The 19,835-nt window shown below is 39.7% G+C and overlaps 1 protein-coding gene across 1 annotated transcript in view; it reads left to right on the top strand.

The window, feature by feature from the left end:
• Positions 1-19,835, top strand: part of galnt9 (polypeptide N-acetylgalactosaminyltransferase 9) — a 204,809-nt gene that overhangs the window by 168,872 nt on the left and 16,102 nt on the right. The window contains exon 7 of the mRNA XM_041788115.1: positions 17,166-17,351. Within this exon, the coding sequence (XP_041644049.1) occupies positions 17,166-17,351 (186 nt within the window). The remainder of the gene's footprint in view (positions 1-17,165; positions 17,352-19,835) is intronic.

Here is a 19,835-nt window from a genome sequence, read left to right as displayed (position 1 = left end):
GGTTAGCATCTTCTGGTGAAGCCTCTGTACTTTTATTCATGACGTCTTCAGTGAACAGTAGATGGTGATACCTTCACTCCCACCCCTTTGAGGTTGCTGCTGATGTCTCTAACAGCTGTTTTAGGGTCTTTCTTTACAGGTCTCATGCTGCTGTTTCCCTGGTCTACGTGTTCGACGTCTGTTACTGAGTACACCAGGGGTTTCTTTCTTCTTCAGGACGGTCCAGTTGGTTGTACTGGCTACTGCCAATGTTTGTAAAATGGCTCTGATTGGTTTCCCATCTTCTCCCAGCTTCACAATCGCTTGTTTTTCATTCATAGACAGCTCTCTGATTTTCTTGTTGGTTACACCTCTCAACTATCGTTGCAGTCTCCAAAGGCAAAACCCAAACCTGAAACTGTTGACATTCAGCACTATTTAGTGACTAAACAATCAATTTATTAGGACACACCTGGGCAACAAACACACCTGTCAGTCACATGTTCCAATACGTTTGCTCACATGAGAAATGGGCAGGTCAAAACAAAAGGTGCTATCTCTAAGTTGTCGGATCCAGATGTAAATACCTGGAAATACAAGCTGAAATGTTGATTGTTTGTCTCTTGTTCACCCTTGGATGTCAAACCCAAATGTTTATAATCTACAGAAAAAATAAAGGGCCCACCGTTCCAGTATTTTTTGAGGGGACTGTATTTGGAAAAACAGTGGATTAACAAGCTTCAAATCAGGTCAGGCCCTCCGATCTTCTCAGTGAGGCAAATCTGGCCTAATCAGGCTTAAATGGTCTAGTGTGTAACTAACCTCAGCTCTCTTTATACAGGGTGAGTCCCTTTTTTTGTTTGCAGGATTGTGGACCTTGTGTTTCCCTTGATATAGCTCTTCATACTTTGTGCTTGTTTTGCTGTATTTGTGCTGTGTGGACTTTCCTGCCTCAGGATTTTTCATTTACTTGGACCACCTTTTATTTTTCTCTCCCACATTTCTAAAGCCTTAAAACACCAATAACCCCTACCTGTCATTTTCTAAAATGTTAAGCCTCAAACCCGACCACAGCAGTTTCCTGTCTGTATGAGGCTCAGCAGTAAAGTAACAAGCAGTTCTGTTCATGCCAGACTATAGGGCTGAAGCTCTGGGGACCAATTTATGTCTGGTCAAAGTTCTGGAAGTCCCACAACCATATTTTAACATATTTTCAAAGACAAGTAGAGCAATTGTCTTTCTGTTCTGGTTTTATTTTTTTTAAATATGAAGTCCTCTGAGTTTTTGTCATGAAAATTGCCAAGTACAGTGCGTCCATTCTTGCCTAAACACCTGCCTGTCATACACCTCAGCATGCTGAATTATTCTGGTTATTGACTGTAATGTGTAATGGTGCTGATGGAAACCTGTTTACTGCCGTTAATAGCTGCTGTGTTCTTTATGGCTGATGTTTCTGCAGCCCTGTGGAGCTTATCACGCAAATGGTCCAGCTGCAATTAACTAACTGCGTGTACGGAGACAATTAAATTAAATTAGCAATTACATTACCACTACATCAAAGAGCGCCGTGTTAAGTGCCTCCTCTTAATAATGCAGACTGCAGTTTTATAAAGGGTCAGGGCCAAATGGACCGCACAGAAATACAGTCCTGAGGGCCTGTGTGGGGACGTCATAAGAGGTGAAGGATTTAAACCACGGGTGTCAAACTCAAGGCCCGGGGGCCAAATGTGGTCCATGGTGCAGCTTTACCAGGCCTGCGAGATTATTTCATATCTTAATTAGAAGATAGATTTCCCCCAGCATAAAAATTTAAATTTAACCTTGAAGATTTAAAAAAAATCCTTGTTAAGTCATAAAAATCTGAAAAAGTAGAGTATAAATAGTCAGAAATGAGGGAAAGAAATTTATTTGTGCTTTCCATCCATCCATTTTCTATACCCCTTATTCCATTCCGGGTCGGGGGCTGGAGCCTATCCCAACTGTCATTGGGCGAGGGGCGGGGTACACCCTGGACTGATCGCCAGTCAATTGCAGGGCTGACATATAGAGACAGACAACCAGGCATGCTCACATTCACACCTACGGGCAATTTTAGAGTGATCAATTAACCTAATGAGCATGTTTTGGGTGGTGGGAGGAAGCCGGAGTACCCGGAGAGAACCCACGTGTGCACGGGGAGAACATGCAAACTTTGCACAGAAAGGCCCTGACCGGGAAACCAACCAGCAACCTTCTTGCTGTGAGGCAACAGCGCTAACCACTGCGCTGCCATGCTTTCATTTCAAATTTTCATTTTGCATCCAAAGAGTATGATTTAAACTTAAGATTTTTACTTTTTATTTAATATTTTGATATTTTCTCTCATACTGTGACCTTTTAGGTTCACAGTGTTTCATTTTAAATCATATTATGTACTATCAAACTCCTAACTTTGACTCTTAATCCCATATTTTCACTTTTTAAACTCCTGATCTAGAATTTTATCTCATATTTGACCTTTAAACTCATGATTTTAACTCTCTATCTCACATATCTGCCTTTTAAAACCTTACTTTTGACTTTTAATTTTGTATTTTGACCTTTAAGACTTATAAAGTTGACTTCTTATCTCAGATTCTGAGTCTTTAACTCGTTTATTTATTTATGTAGCATTTATTTGACATGGACACCCACTAACATTGATGCTGTGATATTTAATCATTTGACTTTTTTTTCTTTTCTTTTTTTTTTTTTTAGAAATCTTAAAATCATTTATCTTCACTGTTTAATGTTCCTTATAATTCATTACCTGTGAAAACACGGCTGACAGGTTTAGGTTAAATTTGACCCTGTTAGGCCCTCAGGTTAAACCTAAATCCAGATTTTCGGCCCCTGCTGTGATTGAGTTTGACACCCCTGATTTAAATGATGTTATCTGGTATTTAGATTGTTTTATATTTCCATAAGATTAGAACAAACACAGTCCATAAGTGCAGAAAATCCCCATAGCTTTGTTTACCCTGAAAATGACTGTTTTGAACCATATTTCTAAGATTTTTATACATGAAACTCCACACTAGTTTCCCTTTGTCTGGAAGAATTTATCATATATTGATTTATTCAAATAACAGGATGATCCATGTTCATTGGTCAGCACAGCTGCAGAAAACCTTTGAACTGTCCTAGAAAAACTTCCTTTTCATGGCTTAACTGATTCAATGTTAAACAATATTAATGTCTTTTAAAGATAAATACATAGAGGCTCACACAAGATCAGGCATTGCCATTTTATCATCTATGTTAAGGGATAAATGTGCTAAATTTGGTGTCTCAAGACACCCATGTCACATATTGAAAGGTTATGAAGCCCCCTGAGGCACATTTTGATGCGTGATTTGGGCCTGTGCTAATAGGATTTTACTTGACTTGGCTTGATTGACTGCCCTAGTTTCCCTTCACATCATTGGATAAGGAATTCTCTCATGTATTAAAAAAGTTCACATCAACACCGATGATTGTCAAAGGCAGATTTTATTCAACGTACATGTCTTTTTCCAGGCTACTGTCCACTGATGTTCTGTGATAAGCTTTACTTTCACAGCTGTGAAGGTAACATTTAAGACATCTGTACAGTCTGTAGTCCTCTGAGAGCAAACCCAGTGTCTAAACCAAAATGTAGCCGATGTCTTTCATTCTCAAATAATGAAGGAGTGTAAAAGAAGAGCTCCATGGCTTTGGGCTTAAAGTAGAGGAGTAAAGTGGTCAACAGTGGGTGCAGAGTTGCGTTTCCACTTTAAAGGTGGGATCACACTACACAACTTTCACAGTCTGTAGAGATTTTCAAAAGCCTAGGAGTACACACTAACAGACTTAATTGAGCAGATTTTTGCACAGTGACTGTATGACTGGGGATCACTCAACAGCTGCTCCTGATGAGAGAGCATTTGCCAAACCAACCTAAGTAAACTGAAAGCTTCGCCATCAATTTTCCTGCTACTTCTCACTGTCTTCTGACGCTATGTCCTGTGTCCCACCCTTTCTTTTTCATTGGCTGTTGGCAGCACGTGTTTGCAGTTTGGTTGGTAATCAGTTCACACAACCTGATTGTGTCCAGATTCTCCTAAAAAAATTCAACATATTTGACTGACTGTGACTAAGGTCGGGTTTGGTCAGTTCACTGACAGATTTTTGTGCCAACTAGCCAGGCCTACTCTTCCCAACTAGTGCAGACTGGTGCAGACATTGCCCAACTGGGAATCATGGGTAAAATCTGGCAAAACCTCTTGTAGCATGTCCTCATCTTAAGGATGCAAGCTGTTTAAAAGTTAAGATCCAACTCATTTAACAGGGTTAAAATACACACTGAAGGGAACTGATCTCAACTGAGGACATCTCAGGTCATACATGTGGCTGTGTAGTTTAACAGGGAGAGTATGAACAGTCAGTCATATACACCTATTTATTATATTTAGTTTACTTTATAATGTTATGAAGAAAATTCTCTGTTAAGAAGAGTCATCATTTTTATTTCTAAGTCCCTGGCCTTTGGATTTGGGCCTGTAATAATCCGCAATCTTGACCGTACTTAAGAATTTCCCATTTTCAGCCATTCCTTTAGATGAACAGATTTCATTCAGAAAAGGGCTGAGACACCACCATTTCAGCAAAGTGCCTTAATGGATTATGCTTTTCAATCTCAGAAGAACAATATTAATAAGGTAGACCTGTACATATAAGTTACTTTGCTGTCCCAATTTTCACAACGGAAAAACAAATACTATCTACAGATACAGACCACCTGGTTGCATCTTTCTCAGTGCCTTTAAGTGCTTGTTTTAGTGCTTCAACAGTTAAAAAGTTAGATGGAGGCTTATTTTCACTGGAAAAGAAAAGGAAAAGCTTTGTCAGGTCTTTGTTAAAGAGGAGAAGATGGAGATTACACTGAAATCAGATGTTCTCTACTGCTTGAGGATGTCTTTATTCCTTGATACACAATCAACATGCACAGAGAAAAAAGACGATATAATGTAGAGAATCTTCAAATAAACAATGTAAGAGCAGGCGTGAGGTCGTAACCAGTGAACTTTGTACGAATATTTGCATTTCTTCGCGCTGTGAGGTCTAAGGCCTGCTTCTGGAGGTGAAGGTCAGCTAAAACCAGGAAATAAGACCAGAAGCTCATAGAAAAATGCCATGGGACTGAGGTTGAGTTTAGACTGACGGTACTACTGTATTAATTAAAATCTCCTCTTTGCTCATGTCAAACGCCTGTATTGGCTCAGTGAGAGACTGAAGCACAAATCCTAGCAAAGAAAGCAAAGCATCATCTGCCCAAAAAAAAAAATTCTTAATTGTATTTTTGAACCTGATATCACCAAATCTTCAACACAAGTTGTTAAAGAAGTGTGTTGATTTTTTTTAAATTCCTGTATTCACCCTGAATATAGTACCAACAAATGCAGTGTACCAACTCTGATCTTAGTAGTGTCTTTTTTACAGATCTCACAAAAGTGTAGGGCTTGTACCAGGGGATGTCTCAATGTTCAGTGACCAGTTAAAGTTTGTAGTTTATTTAAGTCCAAACTGTTTTGACCAATTATGCATCAGTGAGCTTTGATGTCTACAGAAAAACTGCTTACGCATGCAAAAGCAATCAAAAAGACCTACTTACTGACACTGGTAGTGCTAGGACAATTATTTTTTACAGTCACAAATCTGCATTGAAGTGCAGCAAACAGTCTGCTCTACTGATCCCATGTTTCAACTTGACAGACCATAGTGGTTCTCTGAAATCAAATAAATCTTTATATTTCCCAGCAACCTCAAATACACCAAAAATGACTGATCCATCACCCAATCAACAAACAGATTAAAAGTTGTCTTCTTCACGAGAACAGACCTCATAAAGTAACCATTTTAACTTTTTAAAGTTTAACCATTTTTATAATTTATGGAAAACTAGAGATCGGCCTGAAAATCTTCTGGGGCCCACCATAACACCAAACATTTATCTTTTAGTTATCATATTTTTGTTTTGACAACAGGCAACAGCTTAGCTGTCACAGCCATTAACATTACTAAATGGTCATTACTTATATTTATCTTGGGGGGGGGGCTAAATTGTGTTCCAACAACCTAAAGTAGCACTATTTCATGCTATTTAATCCAACACCAGTTGAACCATGACACCGCCAAAATAAAAGATTAAAAGATGATGTGAGTTAAAACTTCTGGCAGTTTTTTGTTACTCCTGAAACTTAGGATGATATTATGTTATAATTGATCTTTGGCTCATCATCACGGGCACCTACAGTCCATGCTTTGAGAAGCACTGCTATAGATTGTAGCCTGCAAATTCAACATATTTCATAGTTTGCTTTGACTGACCGTATATGCCCTCACCCACTGAATGCATTTTTGGAGCGATGCACAGTGGAGGACAGCCTTGAGCAGCTGGAATTAAGGGATCATGGAAAACTTTAGAGTTCATGCAGGAATAGTGTGTGAGAAACATATTGCTTTGCCTTTATGAAGCTGGTTTGCTGTTCATTTTATTAGTATTTTGGGCGTTTCGCTTCTGCCAAGAGTAAGGTAAAAGATTTTCCTAGAAAGGATGTGTGATGTCATATAAAATCCTGTGATTTTCCACCTCAAAGGTTAACTTTTCTGTGTCCATAGTGCCGTACTACTGCTGTGACTCAAGATGAGATGTAATAGATGAGATCTACAATCTGGGTCCATGAATTGTGTTGTATTTTGAAGTTGACTGGATTTGCACGTTCTTCCTCCTGTTTTAGTCAGCTTAATGTGGATTGACTCCTTTTGGCAGCAGCTTCTGCCAGAAAATGAAAAATAATGGTTCACATCTCGTACAGAGTGGAGCGGAGTGGTTCTTTTGGCACAGGCTGCAGATGGACCATTGTGTGTGCTGTGGAACTGCAAAGTTTGGCTAGAAAGGCAGTGGTTTAAGTACACTTTGAAAGTGAATTGCATCGCAGATGGAGCATGTGGAAATTAGGGGTAAGTCAAACTCAAGAGAACTTTGTCTTTTGTTGTCTCAAACCACCAATGTGAACCAAAAGCCATCCTTTTAGATAAACGGGTATTCCAAGGACTTCATGGACCAAGAACACCAACATGAATGCTGTTCTGAATAAGTTTTGGCTGTGGGCCTTTTTATTCTGGCTGCACCAGAATTACCAACAATCTGTCACCGATTCCCAAAAGCATACTGCTGTCACATGATGGCAGATGATGATTGCAGATCCAAGATTAAATCTCAGCAACTGTCCAAGAAAATCTGAATCAAAATTGGATGTACGTTAGACCCTTTATGATGTTGCATCCAGTAAATTGCCCATATGGGCTTTCTAAAGAAATGATTTTGTTAATTTTCTCCTGATATGATGTGACTTAAGAACTGAACAGTTTGGTCAACATTATGCATGCTTGCACATCGTGCAAACACATAATCGGCCTGAGTAATTATACTGAGGCATATTGACTAAGGAGGTAAAGCACATAAGGCAAAACACATACAGTTGGCTTATACAGACTCTCTAAGACTGCACTGCTCCCAGAGGTAAACAGAGCTAAGCATGTATGAGAGACGATATTTTGCAGCTGAATTTATTCAGTCATGCTGCCTTTCTTCATCTCTTGAACACCCGTAGGTACAAAAACTGGCATAATTTAGCCTTTTGCCTTGCGGGGTATTGCATTTAGTGGTTTCTTGCAGTTTACTTAGCGTTAGATGTATATTAAACCATGCTGTGATATATTATTAAGAGAAATTGTGCGTTTTGAGATTATTACAGCCTCACAGTGCTGTTATCAGCTCTGTGTGTGTAAAGTAATGATCTGCAGAGAGAGAATAAAGAACTAGAAATAAATGTTGGCATTTGTTCTGCCTACTGTGAAGGCTTGGTTAGCGTTTTTTTTTTACATTGACTGCATATGCATGAGGAAATAAGCCATTTTTGTTGCTTTTAATGACAAGGGAGTCTAGCTTCATGAGTCTTGTTAGCTCTGCGGTGTCTGACCTTCTAGAAATGGTGGTTGGGAAAATATTGACCTTCAAATGGCTTTTAGTGCAAGGCAAACTGCTAACTGCAATTATACAGGTTTTCAATTATCCTAGAGTGTTTCCATAGTCACTCAACACAGAGATTCTTTCACGCACATACAAAACACACAAATGCTATCGATTTTAAACAGGAAACAGTGGCATTACAGAGAGCTTACTGCAGTACTAAAGGTGATGGGTGGAATTTGCAAGGACGAAAGACTCACCCTTAAAATGGTTTTGCTCTTCAACCCACATAAATGCACCAACCATGAAGGCTACTGTGGAAAAGCAGCACTTGTCATGGGCAGCAGCAGCACAGACAAAGCCCAGGCTCCAAAGCAGTAATGGATTTTTTAGGCCCGGGTCACTGTGGATCATCAGCAGTGAAGATGAAGGGTCAGCCAGTCAGTGGAGGCGTTTAAGATCGGGTCAGCACCAGAGCATTACTCCACCGCCGATACAGCCAGGAAACTAGAGGTTTCCACACAAGAGAGGACAAAAGAGAAGTGGTGCTTTATTAACGCAGAATTAAACACAATGATTTCATCTAGCATGAAGTGTTTCAGGAGCATGAAAGCAGAGGAATTTGGTTATCTGTTGGTACACAGTTGACTCCCACCTCCACACTCACAAACCTCGAGATGTTCCCCAGAAGTTTAAAAGAGTTCAAGGCTTTCCTGCTGTGAAGTTTCTGAGGGCTTTTCGAGTGTAAATGACAGACTTTACATGCGACTGCTTAAGGGTGGAATTTACTGTGGGACTTGCCCAGAGTTCATTACAAATTTGGTGACATCCAGTACTCAGTTGATGTAAATACTTGTAGCAGTGAAGTGGTGGGAGGAACATTTTTGAGGAAGCCAAATAAGAGGCAAGCTTTCTTTTTTTGGGATGGTTTGGGATTATGGCAGCAAATGTATCAGCATCATTTGAGGAGAAGGAAGCAGTAACTAAGCGTGGGTTTAGTTGTACCGTAAGCCAATAGCAGTGGCTGCCACAGGTGTAGCCTGAAGCTAAGATGTAGCTGTAGTATAACGGCAGTTTTATCATTACTGGCCGGCATTTCTTTATTGAAACAAGAGCAAAGAGCCTCACTGAAAACCTCTCTTGGTGGAGCTGCACATGGCTAACATCTCTCTCTGATTGGCCTATGATGATTGTGACGAATGGAGCGTTCATCCAATCACCTTTCAAGATTTTTTTTTAAAAGTCCTGCACTTACCAAACACTTTCCATAGGAGGTTTCCCAGATTAATGTGAAATGTACCCTACATGCAAGTACTTGGGGTTCATATTGACAACACACTCAGCTGGAAGACCAATGTTGAGAGTCTGTGATCAAGACTGCAACAGCGAATGTATTTTTTACATATACTTAAGGCCTCTGCACACTGAGCCTGTTTTTTTTGGTCCAAATTTTTCACACAATTAAAAAAGAAAATCAAGCTCATGTTGTTCTAATCACGTTTGCACACTGATGCCGACATTTTCTTAGGTTGATTTCGGTTCGATTTTATGCGAAATTTCATATCAGTCTAGGTCATTTAAATGTGTGACTGGATTCAAAACAGTGCCAGCTGCTTCTTCCTCACTTGCACAACCCCGCCTGACCCCTCCTCTCTCTCTTGCACCGAATCCTCACTTTAAACACCAAAGTTCGCACCTTTATTTTGTGGATAACAGCCGTGGAAATAAAACAGATAGATGGGTGATGATTGGTGATTGGTGATATTATGTGGATTTTAGCCATGGAAATATAACAGATAAAGGCGTAAGTTGTAGCCTACTCACAGGTCATTACTGGGACTGAATTAAAATGTTGCTCTCCATCTCTCCAACGTAGCTCAACATTGAGCATAGCTGTATGAAGCTCTCCTTCAGGATGGATCCAGTGGGATTTTAGAGGAGTGACAGAGACATAGGCTTGCAGTATGAAACTAGTTACCACATTATAAGAATTTTCGCAGTGAAGGCGAATTAAAACGCATCGGACTCAGTGTGCAAGTGTGTGACTTTTTTCGAATGACCAATTAAAAAACACAATCAGAAAATAACGGACCCAGTGTGTAAACCTTTAGAGTCTTTGGAGTTCAGCAGAAGCTAATGTGGTTGATTTATTCTTCTGTCCTTGAAAGCATCATTAGATATAGAATAACAGCTAAATCGGTTAAAATCACAGATAACTCATCTTGTGCAGACTGCGATGAAAATCACGGCTGTCAAAAAGCACCCATCTCTCCAATCACTCCACAAGCAGTCTGGTGTTAAACAGTCTGATCCGACCCACATTCTCCATTCTGAGTTTCAGCTTTGACACTCAGGAAGAAGATTTAGGGTCCCTCAGACCAGCCTGAACTGATGCGGACATTCATTTGTGCCCATGTCCATTACATTTCTGAACTAGAAAAGCAATCGGAGAGCACAGACTTCCGCCATTAGCCGTATCTCCCAATAGTACAGAATCCCTCAGAAATTTCCTGGATCCAGACAGTGATCTGGATCACTCCCAAATCTAATCAGTTCTTCCTTATGCCATTTCTGACATTTACGGTGAATGTCATCAAAATCCGTCCATAACTTTTTGAGTTATGTTGCTAACAAACAAAGTAACTAACAAACAAACCCTGCTGATCACATAAGCTCCTTGGCAGAGGTAAAAACAGGTCATGTAAGATGTGCCAAGACATTGATCAATATGCAAGAATGCCACTGCTGCAAGATGTTTGTTTTTATGTCGGTGTGGAAAATTGTTCGATGAATTTGCTGATGCTACAGGATGTAATGTTCTGTGTTCTGCATGATCTCTATGTATGTATTGATTTTGTTACTTTGGAACAGAGTTCAGGATAAATTTCCTTATGGGGACATTAAAGTCTGTCTTATCATAATGGATATGAAAAAGTCTGTCTACCCTCTCCCATGCACCATCGGCACTTACCACTGCGATGCATATGACTGTGAAGAACTAACTCATGAAGATTTGAGGGCCGGCCTGCATGAAGGTCAGGATTTAAATTTGACAGAAAAATGCTCTCCAAAAATTGCACTCTGAACTTGCATTTGAGTAACCTGCAAAAAATGCACATCTAACTACTAATTCAGCGCCTGAATAAATATCTTTATGCAAATCTTTGTTTGTACCCTGTTTTAAAAGCCTTACTACTTACCATCCTTCTTGATTTAATAGGTAGCTACTCATTAACCTTGAATCAGTTCTGCTTGAGTGGCAGAACTCAAATAACTCCTTAAAAATTTTCTGATTATTCTAATAAATTTTAGCATGTTACATAAAATAAAAGTTGCTTCTGAGTCTGTACTTTGCACTGACATGTGAAAAGCTTTTCTGAAGTGTTGTTGTTCAGAGCTACAAGCATGAATGAGGATGGCAGATCTGAATTTGAGGTCATGTTTTGTTCATGCAATATCTTCAGCATCACTATTCTATGCTGGTAGAGGAAGCACACTTTGAATGAACCTCTCCAAAAAGGCTCATACCCTAAAACAGAAGAAGCTGTATTTACTTCTGAACATATTCACTCCTGCTCTGGTTTTAATTGAGAAAAGACTTTTGCCACCCTCTTCTCCTCTCACACCTTGCAGGGGGTGTCGTTGTGGGTTCAGAGAGAAGTTAATGGATCAGAGCATCTGTTACGCATTGTGGCGATCATCATTAAGAGACTGTGGGTGGTGGAGGCTCAGCAGTTTGTACGGCTGGAAGGACATTACCATATGCTGTGGCATTGTGATGACGTTGTAACTCCTGGGCCACTTTCCCACTGCATGGTGTGGATTTGCACATTTGCATACTGTATATCAATGAAAGATGTTATTTCACAGAGAACAGAGCGCTGCTGCTGCAGGGATGATGGATTTTTGTAACCTGACACGCCAGATAGACTGTTTTACATATCCAATGCATGGGATGTTCCATCTGGGCAACAGTCCATAGTCGGTGTTAGGGAAGGGCAGAACCTTTAAAAAATCTCAGAGGATGATTGGATGAATGTTCTTTTACTTTCATTACAGGCCAATCTGGGCAAACAAGTGCTGCAGAGTTAATCTAATCACAAATGCAATGCCAGGCGGTGCATTATCACATAAAAGGCTGCAATTATTTTTGTATTAAGTAGTACTTGAAAGGTTTGAAAAAGTTCAGAATAAAGCCACTATTACACTTGGAAAAAATACCTTTATTTTCAAAAAGGAAAAAAAGTTTAATATGGAGGAAATATTAAGTTATTTTACTGTAAAAACTTGTTTATTTGTTTATTTTGATTTGAGACACACCTCATAACTATCATCATTCTCTGCATTTTCCTTCATAACAAAGCAAGTAGACTCATGATAATAATTTTGGATTACATCATAACCACAATCGCAGTATTGTCCAGTATAACTGCAATTCTGACCAAATCATGCAGCACCAGTATAAAATATTATAAATGAATACAAATATGTAAACAGAAAATTATAGGAAATCAGCAATATATGGTTTAGAAAATAGTACAGTGAGTGAACTGAATAACTGAGAAAACAGAGACTAAACTAAAAAAATATAGATATAAGTGAGAGAATATAACTAAGGCACAGTGGAATAAATATAGTAAAAATAAATAGAGCATATGAAAGCAATACTTGTGCAATAACAGGAGTTATTAAAATGTGCATGGTGCTGTTGGCTATATTTATTATTAATGTGGGATTGCAGAGTATTTATTTATTTTATTGGTGTTTCTTCCCCGGCCCCCCACACTTCTTTCTTGTGCGATATTGTAAAGTCAATTTACTGTCAAACTGGGCACAAGTATTTCACACTGAATGTTTTGAATATGCACAGAAAATCTGAACATTAAAGGGCTGTTAAAAAATTCTGTTGGGCTAACTTAAAAATCCAAAACAGCTATTTCAGCTTAATTGATAGAACACATTTTTGTTTTAGTAAACAGAAGCCAAATTATTTCTCAACTATTGCTAAGAATCTGTAAAGTGAAATCCAAAATTTGTGTCTTAACACTCTAGATATGTTGGAATATGTTTGCTGTAAACATGTGAAAACACTGAGATCTACATTTGACTGAATTTTTGATTGAGACCATAAGAAAGGTTTTCCCCACTATCCTGGCTTGGTTTCATGTGGGTGGGGCAAATACATGGGCTAGTGATGTCACAAGCCCACAGTGGGGAATGACCCCACCTCTCTAACACTACAATATAAAATCACAGAGCAGTTCATCTCAGTCAGGTCTGTTGTTAGCTGATGTCACTGCCTTTATTAAACGTTAACAGTCAGTTAAATGCTGTTTTTCTGTTCATTGTGAGGTAAATTTGCCAAATCTATCAGCCACAGTGGTCTATGGATCATTTAAAGCATCATAACAGAGATTTGAGTGAGAAAACTGACTTTGTCTCTTCTTCTAAGGTCAACAAAAGGTCAAGAGACAGGCTAATGGTGTGTCTTCCTCAATTCATGATTATGAGGCTATATTTTATAAACCTACAGATGTTTTATTTGACTGAAATTTGACCTGGGGGTTCATAAAACAGTGACCTTTCACTTTGACAAACCTAAATACAGAATTATTTTTACTTTAAAGGGTCTTTAACTTATTGGGGTTTGCAGTGTGGATCTGCCTGACGACAGACAAATCTGGCCTGTCTATTGGCTTTGGATCTTTATAGACTATCCCAGATGGGATAGGTGCAATCAAGGAAAATCCTATGGGCTTTGGATTATTGCTGGAAATAATTTGTGTGTCAAAAAAGTTTATGTTTTGCTCATCCAGATATTGTTCACTCTACTTTCATCATTTTAAAGCGTATGAAATAAATTTTAAATTTTAGGCTATGAAGGAACTACACCAAAGTTGACTGAGCTTCTATTTCATGCTCCCCCCTTACCTCCCCTGACAAACTCTCTAGTCCTAGTTGGCACCTTTTCTACGAGGTGAAGAAGCTTCAAAATATACGTCAGACACTTCCAGATGAAAAACTCTTAAGCTAGTGTTTACCCCAGACCTTATTAGGGGTGTCTAACTGGAAACCCATTAAAAATCATGTGGAATGTGAGATGATGGCACCAGAGTGCTCAGATTAATTTCCATGTTTTAGAACTCTTTAATTCAGCACTCTGTTTGAAAACTCTTCATACTCTGCACCGTTAGAAATGATTTAATAACATGCGACAGCCTGCCACTATACTTTTAGAAAGAGAGCATCTCTCAGGCTACAGTCAATCAATACTCCCTGCTTTGATTGATGTCCCCTAGATGCTATATATTTACTGCCCGGCTTTATATATCCCTCTTTATGCCACACACACAGCATGCGTGCTATCAGGGATTTCCGGTTGTCATTGGAAACTCTCTGAGGGGCTTTTTATTTATGGACGATTGACTCACAGACCCACTTAGAAAACACTTCTTCAATGGCTTTGGCAGATAAAAACAAGCAGGACTGTCTCATTTAGAGGATGATTTTTCACTGGTGTTGTCATGCATATGGTTCTTCTGAATGCTGCTCTCCTTTGTAAACTGGATTCATTTTGTATTTGTGTGAGCGGGAATACTGAGTTTCAGATTGTGGCATTAATAATGTACAGTTGACCTTTGTTGCAGTGTTTGAATGAGCGCTTATCTGAGGGAAGACGGTTAAAGAGAGATGAAGGGGGATTTAAAGGAAAACCCTGATTTCCATGGCCAGTGTCTGTCCACCATCGCTCAAAGTGATGGAAATTTTAGCTCCTTTTTGAGATCCAAATTATTTGTTTTAGTTCCATAATAAGAGCTGGTTTAACAGCTCTTCATTTGGTACCACTTTGGCTTTTTTTAATGTCTTTTAAACAGCAAAAATGGAAAGACAGGAGCTGGCTCCTGTCAGTAGAATAAAAGTTCATTTAAAAATTGTAAGTAATGAGCTCACCTGTTGAGTATAGCCTTGCTTTTGGTCACTTACAAAGCCTCTGCAGCTGCATTGTTTGATTAGCAAAGCACCGATGCTAACATGAGCAGCACAGTGGAGAGATGAATTGGTGGAATGGGATTTAAAAAAATGCATATGTGTTATTTATTTGTTTCATTATGTGCCAATGCAGGAACATGCAAAATGCAAAAACAAAGATGGTAGAGTCCATATTAGGTAATAAAACACCGATCTAGACAGGCTGATTCATAAATATTATGTTTCTTTTATACCAAGTTTGCTCCGCTACATGCTGCAAGGCTAAATATTCGCACTGCACCTTTATCTCCAAAACCATAGACTGAGGGCTTTTAACAAAGAGAAAGTGAGCACCTAAATTTGTTTTTGTACCATGTTAGTTCAAGTCTGAATCAATTTACACTTGAATGTATATGGAAAAGCAAGGCTGTATGGAGCAATTCACAACAATGAGAAAAGGCAAGCATTACACTCTGGGAGACATCCATAAGATTCCACTAAACTCTGTCTAGTTGTTCTTAAAGAAGTCATGTTGTAAGAAACACAAGCAGCCAAGCAATCAGACTCCAAGGACACATTAACCATTGCAAACATCCTTCACAGGTCACAGAGCAGCTCAGACCTTAAGTACTTCACATGTTTGTGTTTGTACCACACCGATTCATGGTTTGATTTGAAAATACGTTCAAACTTTAATTTTCTTACAGTTTTACTGTGTTCATTTAGTAGAGTGTCAAACTGTCATTTTCAAAACTCACAAAAGCAAGAACATTTATTGAATGGCAGAAGTATCATTGAATCCTCATGCTGCCTGACATTCAGGACTGACATAATGATGAGTTTTCAAAGAAAGCCTCAATGGTCCTATTCTTTTACCATCCTTGCAGCCATTTATGAACTTTATTATAAGTGTGATATTAAGTTTTATATTCGTGACAACACTGTGGGCAGTGATTGCTTTTATTTTTCACTAATGAGCCAACCAGGATGAGTCATTTTGAGTGAAACAAAAGTGGTGATCATTATTTTATATGGATGTTTGGATGTTTTATCCTTTTAGTGATTTTATAAATCAGTCATGTTGGAAATAATTTGTTGTCAAAGTGGAAACAGATTTATACAGAGTTATATCAGTTAGAAATATGTGATGTGAAATAAGTGACTGCATAAATATTCAGGGTCTGACCTTATTCAACAGAGGTCCTGTCAGTTGGTGCAAGTAGTCTCACAAATAGTGAAAATTAGTGAAACTATTGAATGTGTCTCAAGGGATTTTAGTGTAAAGACACCTGTGTCTAGAAGGCCAGGTCATTTGTTAAACAGTATCCCTGGCTACCATTACACCATGAAGACAAAAGAACATTCCAAGCAACTCAGAGAAAAGGTCGTGAAGTGTAAGCAAGGGGATGGATACCAAAAAATTACGAGGCACTGAACATGTGTTCAATTTAATAGATCATTGAGAAATGGAAGAAATATAGCACATGTGTAAATCTGCTTAGATCAGGCCATCCTCACACACTGAGTAACAGTGCAAGACGGAGACTAGTGAGAGAAGCCACCAAGATACCTGAAGGAGATACAAGCTTCAGCAGCTGAGACTGGAGCGGCTCTGCATACAACTGTTGTCTGGGTTCTTCACCAGTCAAGGCTTCATGGGAGAGTGGCAAAAAGAAAGCCAATGTTGAAGAGAACTTAAATTAAATCACTAGAGTTCACCAAAAGGCATGTGGGAGACTTCATGGTCAAGTGGGAGAAAGTTCTTTGGTCAGATGAGACCAAAATGGTGCTTTTTGCTTCTGAGACTAGTATGGTGGACACCAAACACTGCACATCAACACAAACACACCATCCTTACTGTGAAACACAGTGGTGGCAGCATCATCTGAGGGGATGCTTCTCAGCAGCCCACCTTGGGAGGTTTGTAAAGGTAGAGGGTAAAACGAATGTGTCAAGATACAGAAAAATCCCAGAAGACAATCTTATTCAATCTGCAAGAGAATAGCAATTAACAGTCATATAATAAAAATGGTAAAACATCCAAGAGGGGAATGACTTTTTAAAGGCACTGTAAATGATTGTGTGTGGGCTTCAGCAGAGGTGAAACATCCTCTTCCTTTTCCTTGTACCATTGAATATGAGCTCTGTAAAGACTGTTCAGTGTAAATCCACATTAGACTGAAACATGGCCTCTGTTTCCCGGCAGGTCTGGCAGTGTGGAGGGAGTATGGAAGTCCTGCCGTGTGCCAGAGTGGCCCACATCGAGCGAACCAAGAAGCCCTACAACAATGACATAGATTACTACGCTAAGCGCAATGCCCTGCGGGCGGCTGAGGTGTGGATGGATGAATACAAATCCCACGTCTACATGGCCTGGAACATTCCCATGAATGTAAGTTTTTCTCCGTCTTAGAGCACTCACCCCTCCCTGAATCCCAGAGCTCCCTGTCCCCCCCTCACTCTTCCCTTCTTACTTGTTCATTCAGACGTGCAGCTCAGGTCCCCTGAGACTTGAGTCAATAGAAATTCAAAATTCAGATTTCATCCCAGTTGACCTTCACTCTGGCAGCAGAGCAAAGGCAGAGCGGGGAAGCAGAAGAGTCTGGCTGCAGACAGACGGGAGAGGAGCTCCATATCTAATCAGTCTGTTTTCATACACATCACTTTAGCTTAATTGCTTTCAGGGGTCTTTCAAAATGGGCTGCAAAATAATAAACAGCTCCTTTCATTAATAAAGAGTTTAATATTCAATCTTAATTGCCTCTTCAGCCATGCAGAATGGGATGATTGTCAGTGAAGGACGTCAGCGGAGGCCTCTGACCGCTGCCCAAACAACACACACACTGCTGTTAAAAACAAAATAATTACCAAGTGGAGCCAGGTCTAATGTGCTGCTGGTGCCTGCATGGTGTCTAGAAATCTGGCACAGACATTATTACACAAGAACTCACTAAGAACAGGTAGGAGGCACCAAGAGGGAAATGTAACTGTTGTATGTGTGCAGCATGGAGAAGAGGAAGGGGGGGCCACCTTTGACAAACTAGCCAATCAGACCCCATCAGCTCTCTGGTGTAATTACAAACACAGCGGTATGGCACGTTATTACCCCAGCTGTCCTGTGGTGTAGAGTTATTTTGTGTACAGTACAAAGACCTAACAGCCATTATTCCATCCTCCTCCCTTTACCCCCTCCATACACAATCACACATTCTAGTTGTGAGGGACACACGAAGCGTACAATTACTTCAGTGGGAGAGGGCTTTATGGCTCACGACACTAGCAAACCACTAGTCCAAATATATGCACAGCATCTCACTGTTATTAAAAGCATTTGTTTTTGTCACTTTATGGAACAGAAAATACGCATTTTAAAGCATAATTTATTATGAACAGATGTTGGATTTCGGTTCAGCAGCTGGCAGTAGACTCCAACAGTGAGAGAGAAATCATAAAGAAATTGTTCATGAAATGCCATCTCTAGCTGTTATAGGATAATTGTGTGTCTGTTAAGACTGTGCCAAAACAAATCAGCATCACCATATTGATTTACTGAACCCACACACTGATTGATACATCAATCAAAAACTCCCTTTAGTTTTTTTTTTTAAATATTTGTAATAAGAATGACTTCGGCACACGTATGAGGTATGGCAATTAAATAATGAGACTGCACGTATGAGGATAAAACGAGTGTTAGATATTAAAGGTCATATATTATGCATTTTTCAGGCTTTTTTAAACAAAAATATGCGCCCCTGGCCTGTCCACAATCCCCCCAAGAATCAGAAAAATCCATTACCTCCCCTCCTCTCTTCACCTTTCAGAAAATGTGTGCTGAAACAAGCTGTTCTCAGATTTTCCCCTCATGATGCCATGTGCGGAGTTAGCCCCACCCCCAGAAAGAAGGTCCACTCTCCTCTCCTGATAGGAGGGAAAGCCACATCCACTTCCTGAGAGGGGCGGAGTCAGACAGCTCAGTAACATTTAAAGCCACAGACACAGAAACAGCTCGTTCTGAGCAGGGCTGAAACAGAGGGGTTTTTAGACATGCAAAAATACAATACTGGAGAGTTTTTTCAGCAACAGACTTCGCAGGCATGTTTTGGGGTCCTTTGAGACCAAAATAGACTTGTCTTAAATAAAATAAAATAAATAAAATATGTGACCTTTAAAGGTCGGGTTGGTTTAAACAGCTGTAAGTTTCCAATGAGTGACGTCTTTAGTTCACAGCTACTGACTGAAGTGCACGTGTTTTTACAAAGACAACCAAAAAGCAGCTGCTGAATCTTTTGGTGCCTTAACTGAGGTGTATGGGGAACACTGCATGTCATGTGCACATGTGTTTGAATGGCACAAAAGATTAAGGGCGCATTCACACCAGAGCTGTTTAGTCCACTTTAAACAAACTCTGGTCCTTTTCCCCGGATAGTCCGGTTCAATTGTAGTGGTGTGAAAGCTCACAAGAACGCTGATACGGACCAAACAAGCGGATTCTGGTCTGCTTGAAAACAGGGGGTCTCGGCCCGCTTCCAAATGAACCCTGGTGCGGTTCGTTAGAGGTGTGAAAGCAAAACGGACCAACTTGTGAACCAAAGGCAGGAAGTGGCATAAAGCATAATCATATACAGATTTATATGTGATTTAATACATTCAAATACATGTCGGTACCTCGCTTGGTGTCTGTGTAGCCATGGCAACACGTCGTAGTCCGTGCTGATTTATTCATCTCATGTAAAGGACAACATGCTGGACAGCTCACCACCTCGCTGGCTGCTCATAATGCCACAATGCAAGAGCAGAAACCACAAGACAGTGTAAATTCTTTGTTTTTAATGGAAGAAAAGACTGACAGAAGGAGTTTCGTCTTCTTCTACGC

This window comes from Cheilinus undulatus, linkage group 5 (assembly GCF_018320785.1).
Source record: "Cheilinus undulatus linkage group 5, ASM1832078v1, whole genome shotgun sequence".
Taxonomy (NCBI): Eukaryota; Metazoa; Chordata; class Actinopteri; order Labriformes; family Labridae; genus Cheilinus; species Cheilinus undulatus.
This window is presented reverse-complemented; position numbering and strand designations above follow the sequence as displayed.